The 12,238-nt window shown below is 40.6% G+C and overlaps 1 protein-coding gene across 10 annotated transcripts in view; it reads left to right on the top strand.

Annotated features, from left to right (window-relative positions):
* LOC111862699 (phosphoglucomutase-2) overlaps positions 1 to 10,390 on the top strand; it is a 33,420-nt gene extending 23,030 nt beyond the window's left edge. For 8 of the 10 annotated variants that reach the window (XM_023848303.1, XM_023848307.1, XM_033750761.1 and 5 more), the window contains exons 10-11: positions 2,042 to 2,268; positions 8,081 to 10,390. In XM_023848303.1, the coding sequence (XP_023704071.1) occupies positions 2,042 to 2,268; positions 8,081 to 8,183 (330 nt within the window). In that variant the 3' untranslated portion in view covers positions 8,184 to 10,390. The remainder of the gene's footprint in view (positions 1 to 2,041; positions 2,269 to 8,080) is intronic. The other 2 variants (XM_023848308.2, XM_023848309.2) reach the window with 2 other exon arrangements.
* Positions 10,391 to 12,238: the final 1,848 nt, after the last annotated feature.

Raw genomic sequence — 12,238 nt, 5'->3', positions numbered from 1 at the left:
AGGAGGGTGGGGGACAAGGTCAGCTGACCTGACGTCAGCTAAGACTTTAAGTGGAAAGAAGGAGGAACGGCTCGCATCCTGGCATTTCAGGGGGGGGACTCCAAGGAACTTCACGGAGAAGAACCGTTGCACGGTTCAACAGTCATGAAACTAAGATGGAAAAGGAAGTGCATGTGGGGTTTTATGTCTTTGTTGTTCGTCATTACTCCGATGACAACCCACTTCTTCGGAACAGTTTGTTGGTCCTGAAAAGGACCGTGGTTGCTGAGATGTTTGACTGGTGAGGTAGCGCGGCGTGCGCCGTAGGGAGAGAGGTTAGTTGCGGTGGTTTGACTGGCCATAGCGCGGCCGTTGCTGGAGGTTGCTTGATCGCTGTGTGGCAGGTGAGTTGAAGTTGCGTGGTCGCGCAGCGCAGTCGGAGAAGTGATGAGGCAGTGGCTACGCCAGATGCCCAGTGGGTCGGACAGGGACACGACCACCGGCGAGTCCAGGTGAGGTGCCCCAGTGCGTCAGGTGTGAGAGCCGGAGGGCCGAGGCAGTCGGCATCGGCAGCTTGCCGATGCCTCAGAAGACCGAGCGCTGGCGACGAAGCCTGCTGGCTGATGTTGCTTGGTGTGGCTTGATCGTAGACTGATGATCGACTGATGACTGATCATGCCGGTTTGCGGCTGCTCCTTTTTATATACTGCTCGGTGGGCGGAGCGAAACTTGAAATTGAGGAGGAAGAATTTGCAGGGCGCTGATTGGCCAGCGTGTGTGATGATATAGATGCGGGGCTAGCAGCAAGCACAGTATAAATGCGAATGTTTGGAGCAATTTGATTGGTTAGCGCGCGTGATGGTGAAAACTGATGTGAAGAGTGCGTTGCAGAAAATGCGTGATAATGTGGGATGTTCCCACATGCATATATGCAACAAACAAAATCCAAAAACACAAGTGCTTGAAATAATTTGAAGATTTCTGTGCTCACTACATACAGCTGTTGAAATCCATTACTCTTCAAAGTCTAGATAGCTTCATCAGATTTGATGTTGCTAGTCTTTTGATTAATATTACAATAATTTTGTGACATGATGACTGAAACATCACTTGCTGCTGTGCGTCATGGCAGTGGATATGCACGCAACAATAGGGACACTGTTGGAAGCTGTGTCTTCTGTGTGGACTGTCCAGAGGTTATTGCAAGGGTCATCAGGGAAAGTTAGCAAGTGATAGCCAGTGATGAGTGAGAGTGAGAGCCAGCAGAGTCATTCCTCAGTAGAAAAGGAGTGACTAGTAGTAGGCAGACCCTCCTCTCACTGAAGCGGAGGCCCCACTTCAGAAGACATAAAGGGCTTCAAAATAACAAAAATATGGTCATCGGTCCTGACAGGACCCATGCCAGGACTATGCTGGGAAGTCCAGGAGCAATTTAACTGACTGACTAAGAGTCAGTTGCAGTTGAGTGGACAGTCATTAGTTGTGAGTCAGTCACCATCTGGTAAGATAATGAGCATGGAAGCAGAAGAATATATATTATTAGGAGTCATTACCAAGCAGCAACTAGTGAAGATGTAGAAATCTTTATGTATGCTGTAGTTACATTGATCTTTACAGTGTGTAAATTAGTGAGGGCATTATAATGATTTGTAGTTATGAGATATAAGTGTTCAGTAAATACAACTATCAGTCCAAAGCCCATGTCTAGTCACAAACATGTGACAGTGTCTCTGGGTGTCCTCTTTTACTTGTGGAAAGAAACAGGAAACAGAAGTTACATTTTACACTTACATTAGATATTCTTTATCTCTTGCATTACTTGTGTATATTTTGTGATCTTTCCCAAAATTCATCTTCACAGTTTGTTTAATGATATGACCGTGTCAGTCAAATACATTGTATTTTCCTTATCATTCCAGTTTGTGATCAATTTTTCTACTAATTATGACTGGAGCACTCCAGAAAATTTTATATATATTTTCTTCTACTGTTGTTGATTATGTATTATATACATAACATCATCATCATCATCATCATGATCATAGTTCTGATATATTTGCAGTATCCCCAATTGCTGCTGGGTGGAAAATACAAAGTGACATCTGTACGTGATCTAACAAGTGGCTATGATTCTTCACAGCCTGACAGAAAGGCAGTTCTGCCTGTTTCTCGATCCAGTCAGATGATCACTTTCACATTTGACAATGGATTAGTGGCAACTCTGCGTACTAGTGGTACAGAACCGAAAATAAAGTACTACACTGAACTTTGTGCACCACTTACAGAAAAGTAAGTCAGATTCTGATAACTTATCTAACTTGAGCTTCATGAAGAGGAACAGGTCCAGGAACTGCAGGCTGAGGTTGTCACAGCAGTGAATATTAGGATTGTGTGAACTGTTGTCTTCCTAAACATGAGCACTTATCTACCAAATGACATATTGTCACATCCAAGAAGACTATAACATTTCTTTTCTGTTATAATTGTGGGATGTGCAGGACCTTACAAAACTACAAGTAATTCTAGACATTAGGTTGGCACAGCTGCAGTATGGAGTTCATGGCGTTGTTGCATGCTCACTTCAGTGTTCCTATTCTGTTTAAAATCTTGTATTTTATTTTATTTTTCCTCATCAGACATTGTACATTTCTGAATTCCTCATCTTCCTCATTTTTTTTCCCCTTGGCACTACAGCCCCAGTGGGCCTAGGCCTACCTCCATGAACTCTGTTCACTTCGGTTTTTCTAGATCTTACACATTGGGTAGGACTCCTTGGGAGAGTGATCAGCTCGTTGCAAGGCCTCTACCTGTAGACAAACACAGAAAAATGCACACAAACCATGCCCTGAGTGGGATTTGAACCCACGATCCCAGCTTCCAAGCAAGCGAAGACAGTGCATGCCTTAGGCCGCTCGGCTACCATGACCGGCCATCTTCCTCATTAGCACCACAGAAATATTGTGGCCTGGCCTCTAGATGGTGTTTTACTCCACTTGCAATAACATTTCAAAGATGTCTACAAATATGTAAAGTATTGGCATACTTAAAAGAAACTGATAATGGAAATTCTTATTATCCTCAAGCTCTGAAATTTGTTACTGTGTCTAGGTGGAATAACATTTAATTTATTAGCATCCCATGATACTGCTGTATAGTAACACGAGACTTGGTCAGAAAGTATTCAGATTTAATTTTCAGCCATTGGTTTGTCTTCTGCCACTTCACACCATATTGTTCAGTTGAACTGTATGTTCATTGAATACACTGACTGGAGGGCATCTCCTCCATCCACACCCTGAGGACGCACCATGCCGTGGTGACAAGGGACCCACCTAACATGGCAAAATGTACAATGTTCCCACATTGTAACATTCATAAATTTACTTGGACATCTCCTGATGGGAAGATACACAATCAAATAGACCATGTTTTGATACACAGGAGACAGCACTCAAGTATACTTCATGTCCGATCATTCAGGGCAGCAGATTGTGATACTGACCACTACCTGGTGGTGGCAAAGGATAGGGAAAGGCCACCAGTGAGCAAACAAATAACACACAGAGTTCATATGGAGAGGTTCAGTCTCAAGAAATTAAATGACGTAGAGGGTAAAGAGCAGTATTGTGTTGAAATTTCAAATAGGTTTGTGGCTTTGGAAAACTTGGAAACTAAGGTGGATGTTAATAAGGCTGGGGAAACTATCAGAGAGAATATAAAAATGTCTGCCAAAGAGAGTCTAGGTTATTATGAACCAAAGAAGCATAAGCCATGGTTCGATGAAGGATGCTCAAAATTATTAGATCAAAGAAAGCAGGTCAAACTGCAATGGTTACAGGATCCAAGCAAGTTAAATGGGGATAATCTGAACAATATAAGACGTGTAACCAGCAGGCATTTCAGGAACAAAGAGAGGGAATATCTGAAAGACAAAATTGATGAGCTTGCAATGAACAGTAAGAAGAAGGACATTAGAGACATGTATAGAGAAATAAATGACTTTAAGAGGGGTTACCAGCCTAGCAGTAACTTAGTGAAGGATAAGAATGGTGATTGCTTGCAGATTCCCACATTTTGAACAGGTGGAGGAACTACTTCTCTCAGTTATTGAATGTACATAGGGTCAGTGATGTTAGGCAGACAGAAATCGATACAGCTGAGACGTTAATACTTGATCCTGGCCCTTTTGAGGTTGAAAGTGCTATTGCAAAATTGAAACGGTATAAATCGCCAGGTAGTGATCAAATTCTGGCAGAACTTATTCAAGCAGGAGGCGAAATATTACATTCTAAGATCCACAATCTAATTACTTCTATTTGGCATAAGGAAAAATTGCCTGATCAGTGGAAGGAGTGTATTATTGTACCAGGGTGATAAAACTGACTGTAGTAATTATCGAGGGATATCATTGTTATCAACTTCATACAACATTTTATCCAATATTTTTCTCATAAAGTTAAGTCCATACATAGATGAAATTAATGGGGATCATCAGTGTGGGTTTTGACGTAACAGATCAACTACTGATCAGATCTTTTGCATTTGTCAGATACTGGAAAAAAATGAGAGTACAGTGAGACAGTACATCAGCTATTTGTAGACTTCAAGAAAGCCTATGATTCAGTTAGGAAGGAAGTGTTGAACAATATTCTGTTAGAGTTTGGGGTAGCCATGAAACCAGTTAGGCTGATTAAAATGTAGTTAAACGAAACGTATGGTAAAGTCCATATAGATAAAGAATTGTCTGATAATTTCCCTATCCAGAATGGTGTAAAACAAGGGGATGCTTTATTGCCACTCCTTTTCAAATTTGCTTTAGAACATACCATTAGGAAGGTCCAGGAATACCAGGTAGGACTGAAATTAAATGGAAAACATCAGCCATTGGCCTGTGCTGATGATGTGAATCTACTGGGTGATAATGTAGATACCATAAAGAAAAACACACAGACTTTAAATGACACAAGTAAAGAGGTTGGTCTAGAAGTAAACTGAGAAAACTAAGCATATGTTGCTGTCTCATCACCAGAATGCAGGGCAAGATCATGATATAAAGATAGGAAACAGATCTTTTGAAAATGTGGCACAGTTCAGATATTTTGGAATGAGGATGACAAATCAAAACCTGATTCTGGAGGAAATTAAGAGGAGATTGAATTTGGGTAATGCTTGCTACCATTCAGTCAAGAACCTTTTGTCTTCTTGTCTGCTGTCCCAAAACATAAAAATTAGAATATAGAAAACTATAATTTTGCCTGTGGCTCTGTATGGGTGTGAAACTTGGTCTCTGACATTAAGGCAGGAACATAGACTGAGGGTGTTGAGGATAATATTTTGACCAAAGAGAGAAGATGTAACAGGAAGTTGGAGAAAACTATATAATGAGGAGCTTCCTAACTTGTACTCTTCTCTAAGTATAATTAAAATGATAAAGTCAAGGAGGATGAGGTGGGCAGGGCATAGAGCACAAATGGGGAGAAGAGGAATATATATAGGATATTGGTGGGATAGCCAGAAGGAGAGAACCACTAGGAAGACCAAGACATAGGTGGGTGGACAATATTAAAATGGATCTTAGAGAGACAGGATGGGATGGTATTGATTAGATTGATCTGGCTCAGGATAGGGACCAGGGGAAGGCTCTTGTGAACACGGTAATGAACCCTTGGGTTCCATAAAATGCTGGGAAATTCTTGAGTAGCTGCAGAATTGGCGGCTCCTCAAAAAGAGCTCAGTTCTATGGGTAAGTAAGTCAGACATCATTTAACATGTTACAAAAAGACTCTAATTCTAAACGCTGACTACAGAAGGCCGAAGGAAGCAATGCAGTGAACTGTAAACACATCATCATGGCATTGAGACCATGAACAGTGAAACAATCTAGATTCTTTATGATCAGACTATGTGGGACTGCATAGTGACTGTTACATGGCACTTCTACAGGTAGGGTGTTTTAGGCTGTGCCTTGGCACACTTTGATTTTATTGTAATGGACATGGAGACAGATAACAATGGTTACTGGACCATTTTACACATGAAATTCCACTCCATGATGTACAAGTTGGTGTTTGATGTGTCCTGACTATTCTGATCTTTGTGTAGAGTTCCATAACCAACTAACTATATGGAGCTGAGTCCTTCATGAAATACCACCATTCACTCAGCTGTTCAAGAAGTTCCCAACATTTTATGGATCCAAAACGTTAACTGTCATGCTTACAAGAGCCTACCACTGGTCCCTGTCCTGACCCAGATGAATCCAGTCCATAGCACCCCATCCTATTTCTCTAAGATCGATTTTAATATTCTCCCGCTGTCTAGGTCTTCCTAGTGGTCTCTTTACTTCAGAATTTACCACTAAAACCCTGCATATATTCTTTCCTGCCCCATGTGTCCTACATGCACTGTTCATCTAGTCCTTAACTTGATCATTCTCATTATATATGGCAAAGAGTACAAGTAATGAGCTCATTATGCAGTTTTCAGATGCATCACAAACATAATTGCAGCAGTGGCCCAGAACATGTTGGGTCTGACAGGCTGCAGCCCTTGTATGCTATACCTATACTAGTGTTGCTCCCGACAGACTACAGCCCTTGCACCCTGTACTACTGTTGTGCCTAACAGACTGCAGCCCTTGTATGCTATACCTATACTAGCGTTGCTCCCGACAGACTGCAGCCCTTGCACCCTGTACTACTGTTGTGCCTAACAGACTGCAGCCCTTGTATGCTATACCTATACTAGTGTTGCTCCCGACAGACTGCAGCCCTTGCACCCTGTACTACTGTTGTGCCTAACAGACTGCAGCCCTTGTATGCTATACCTGTACTAGCGTTGATCCTGACAGACTGCAGCCCTTGTATGCTATACCTATACTAGTGTTGCTCTCGACAGACTGCAGTCCTTGCACCCTGTACTACTGTTGTGCCTAACAGACTGCAGCCCTTGTATGCTATACCTATACTAGTGTTGCTCCCGACAGACTGCAGCCCTTGCACCCTGTACTACTGTTGTGCCTAACAGACTGCAGCCCTTGTATGCTATACCTATACTAGCGTTGCTCCTGACAGACTGCAGCCCTTGCACCCTGTACTACTGTTGTGCCTAACAGACTGCAGCCCTTGTATGCTATACCTATACTAGCGTTGCTCCTGACAGACTGCAGCCCTTGCACCCTGTACTACTGTTGTGCCTAACAGACTGCAGCCCTTGTATGCTATACCTATACTAGCGTTGCTCCTGACAGACTGCAGCCCTTGCACCCTGTACTACTGTTGTGCCTAACAGACTGCAGCCCTTGTATGCTATACCTATACTAGCGTTGCTCCTGACAGACTGCAGCCCTTGCACCCTGTACTACTGTTGTGCCTAACAGACTGCAGCCCTTGTATGCTATACCTATACTAGCGTTGCTCCTGACAGACTGCAGCCCTTGCACCCTGTACTACTGTTGTGCCTAACAGACTGCAGCCCTTGTATGCTATACCTATACTAGCGTTGCTCCTGACAGACTGCAGCCCTTGCACCCTGTACTACTGTTGTGCCTAACAGACTGCAGCCCTTGTATGCTATACCTATACTAGCGTTGCTCCTGACAGACTGCAGCCCTTGCACCCTGTACTACTGTTGTGCCTAACAGACTGTGGCCCCTATACCCTGTACTGGTACCAGTGCTGTGTCAAGCTGAATGAATGAAGCTTGTGTTCGGTTAATTAATAGGAACTACAAGATGTGTGGGTGATGTAACTGATCCTTTATTTGTTTATGTATTCATGGGTTAATTTAGCAAAGCTGTCAGGACCTCTTATGGCATGATGATTGGTGACAGTGAATTGGATGGGATATGGTAGGAATTAATCATGATCTAATCTGAGATACTGTCTTGACATTAACTTGGAAGGGCTGGGTAAAATCATGAAAACCAGTCAGGATAGCGAATTTCTAGGTCAAGATTTGAACCTGGATCATCTATAACATGAAGAAGTGCTAACACTTAACTGTGACATTTAGTTTTAACAAAAATTGCATATGTAACATAGCCCTGTGTCCCTGTCAGTGAATGAAGTTTATTATTAGTTACTCTATTTTCTGGTTACAGAAACCTGAAAGTGATACAAGATACACTCAATGAAATGGTGACAGAAATCATCAGTGAATTCCTTCAGCCTGATATAAATGGACTTATATCAAGGAGCAGCTAGTCATATTATGTCATATTGACTGAAAATGTCATTTTCTGTTCTCTAAATGTGCAGTGGAACCTGCTTAATATGTTTTAGTGCCCAAGATTCACACTTTTAGTCACAAAGATTTCCCAGTAGGGCTAATGTATTTTCAATGCACTTAGTGTGTTGCCCACATAAGAAGCATCAGCCTAATGTTATGAAATAACATTTTATAAATTTAGTGTCTATTTCTGTGTAGTTACTTTTTCCCAAGCAGACTCATTCATTACAAAATTTACCCACTTCACACATCTTAAACTGACTGGAGCTTGAGGGTCAGTCACATGTGACAGCTTGTCTCTCACACTTTGCTGGTGTAGAAAAGGAGCTAAACCTATGCAGTCAGACATTTTCTGTATTTCTGATGAACATTTTATAAATCTGAAGAGCTCTGTCTTATGGGATATAATGCTGTGTAGTCCACTGATATTCAATCACCATTTTGTAAGAACATACCACCTCCCTCTTCAGGGGGTGAAGAGTTAGCTAAGTAAGAATCCAGCATGTGGCAGGCAGCAAGTCAGTTGACTTTCAGCGGACTACTGTTGATCCCAAATTTAAGATATTTCTGGATTATTATTTTTAACTTAATAACAATTTTCACCAAGTTAAAGAGAAGTACTATCAAGAAGAATAAACATCACTGTGTGCGCACACACACATCTGTAGTGTCATTGCCCATACAAAGGTAATAAGCACACTTATTTATGTGGTAATATTCCACCAACAGGAAGAAAAAACTTGAATCTATTTCATGGTTCTGCCAAACCGCAAATATTCAGTGCCACAGTTTTCTGTCAAAATATGGTTGTACTTGCGCATTTTCATTCACATTTACCAACTACAGCTGTTTTATTATTCCATTTGGCAACACAGTTTCTAAACTGTGGCCATTTGCACTGCCCCTTGTTTTAGACTTTGTGGTAGGTAACATCCATCATTTACACCTTCTTCTTCATCGAGTATATGCTCAATAGTTTTTTTATTTTGCTTGATATTACAATGAAAACAGGCATTTTGAGCATGGATATTATATACATACGAGATTTGAGGCCTTCAGGGCGGTTATGATACATACGGTTGTCTTCTGGGTTGATACTGTAGCCTAGGAGGGTGGGTACAAGATTACATGATGTCATAACCCAGAAGACAACAATATGAAGGATATTGCAGCAGTCAGTCATTGTTTTATTATTACATACAAACTATTGTAATGAACAGTGAATATGAATATTATTTTGAGCTTTCATTTTAAAGAATCATTTTATACACCAGTTTACTCCGAAAAGGGTTTGTATAGGCATATGTGTCATTGTATGTTAATTAAAGTATTCACATTCCTAATACTGCATTTGTTAATTTGAAGGCTGAATTAAATCATGTAAGTTAAAGATCTTCAAATTTTGTAATATTTTAAATATTTGATATACAAGATGAATCATGTTTTTGTTATGAGATCATCAAAATGTGCAAAAACAAATAAAATGGAACTTCAGTTATGGCAGATCATTACCAAAAGATAAGAGTTTAGAACAGAGATTTTCGGTTTCAGCCAGTGAGTCACTTGTTACTGTATCTGAAACAATTTAAATATTTTATCTGGCCTACGGAAGTACCAAATACACTATGTATTGACAAACACTATAATTTATAAGAAATCTTGTAAAAAATCCAAAGTGAACATATTATGTGATGTATTTCTTCACACTGAAGTATAAGACATTAGTTTGGTGAAGCCTGCCATCTGTCTTTTGTGGTGTTGGAGTACTTTCCCATGATTCTTATCTTATTCTCAGTGGGCAGAAGGCTGTCTCAATTGTGCTACAACTACAACAGCACTAAGATCTGACATCAAACACAATGTAGAAACTACTGCCTCATTTCAAGTGGCAGTTATTATAAAGTTCCACACTTATTTAGCACATCAAGATTACATATTTAGAAATGATAGTATCCACATCTCTAGTAGCATGTAGCAGGTTATCTTTCAAATTCTAGTTTTTCCTCAATGGAGCAGCCTTTTGTTTTGGAATTAGTTTCCAGGTACATTGTAAATTATATGTCTGTAGTTCAGTATTCACAATGCACATTTAGATTACATACAGTGTAATATATATGAGAAACTAAATTAAACAGAACTGGTTATGGCTCTTATCTTAATAAATCTGAAAAACAATGATGAATTTGATGTTTTCATGGTTGTTGGTGTGAAGAGAACAGTCTTCTGGGTTGTAACACCATTCAATTGAGAGATAGCCTGATGTTTTGGAGGAACCCCTTGCCTCCATCTTCAAGATAGAAGAGTAAGTCAGGCAAGAAACTAGCAGAAGCAGGTGGCAAGTTAGCGTGCTTTCTCTGAACTGCATGGCATTACGATCCAGGAGACTGTACTCTTCATCTAGATGACTGCCTGTGATATTTCAGATATTGCATACATTCTCTTAAGAACTTTGAGAAGTATCTGTGATCAGGGCCACATTGGGTGAAAATGGACTTACACTTGTTTCTCGTGTAAAAAAAAAAAAAGAAAAAGTTATAACTCAGTTTAGTTCATGGGAAAAGTGTGATGAAAAATGAGGGTCATATTTATGTCAACAGCAGCATGGTATCATAGGGTTTTAATTTCTCAAGAGGTCTTCCCAGATGTGATGCTCATTTTTGTTACTCAATTAGTTTAAACACCCTTAATTTTGATTCAGAAATATATAATGGATATGACCTCAACATCATTCATTTTAGTCACTTATGGATAGTATTTTTTTTCTCTTTACAAAAATACTGGGGCACATGGTAGCATGGTTGAAGCACTGCTACAAGCTGGAAGATTGCAGGTTCGATTCCTGATGAGGTCATTGGATTTTCCAATTGACCTAATCCTTTCAACCACACTATGGCCCTGGGATCAACTAAGCCTCTAATAGAAATGAGTACCAGGAATCCTCTTGGGGGTAAACGGCAGCTGTCGAGTAAGGCTGACAACCTCACTGCCATCTGTGAGCTGACTGTCTAGAGCAGGGGTCTCCAAACTTTTTGAAACGCGGGCAACATTAGGTAATTCAGCACTTTCAATGGGCCGGATAAAATGAGAAATTAATAACGTAGGTATATGAATTTTATTGACAGCACAGAATTTCATAAACTAAATACAAAGTACGTGAGAATAAATTATCATATATTAATGACAACAGATAGTAGCAGCAAATGCTCATATTTTCATCGCGAATTATAATACTCGTAAAACAATTAATGTGAATGATAGAACTCTTTTTGCATTTTTAAATCTGATTAAATTGAGGTGATGATGATCTGTTACAATTACACTGCACCACTACAAGAAGTCCTGTGCACAAGATAGCTAGTAACANTTCCATGTCACTCCCTTGTCTAATATTAGACCAAGGCACTTGACATCGCTGGAGAGCTGGATTTTCTTATTGAAGAGAATCGGTTCCTTAAGACCCATTACATATCGTGACGTGTCGCGCTAGCTGGACCCCCCCCCGGAGCTGACGCGCCGAGCGGAGTCGAAGTTAGCCGAGTCCCAGCATCCTGGTAGCTATGCAACGCGAGTCAACAGCGGTGACATAAGACGGCGTGAGGTAACAGCGTTGCTAGGCTATACACAGACACTGTTACGTGGCACGCAACGACGCTGTTGACGCGGGCAACAGGTAACAGCGAACGGAATATAAGCCGGCTGAGTGGCAAGCGAGAGCCAGTGTGTGATCAACAGTTCTCCAGTTAGCAGTGAACGATAAAAGTATGATAATCAGTGACAGTTTGTGATAACTGAGAATTAATTGGGAGTGTGTAACACAGTGACACTTGTATAGCTCCCGTACTGTGAAACGTGTAGTCTACTGACAATAGCGTGATTTGATTTGCGAATAGGGTTATAAATTGTGAAACCCCGCAATATTGTTATAATTAATTGTAGCCGAGATCGGTGGGTTGTTAAATAAACCAATTAACAATCTCTACGGCGTCTTCAGTGACGAAACATGTTACAATATTAATATTAACATAATATG

The sequence above is a fragment of the Cryptotermes secundus genome, unplaced genomic scaffold (assembly GCF_002891405.2).
Source record: "Cryptotermes secundus unplaced genomic scaffold, Csec_1.0 scaffold5, whole genome shotgun sequence".
NCBI lineage: Eukaryota > Metazoa > Arthropoda > Insecta > Blattodea > Kalotermitidae > Cryptotermes > Cryptotermes secundus.
The sequence above is the reverse complement of the archived record's forward strand: the minus strand, read 5'-3'. Positions and strand labels throughout refer to the sequence as shown.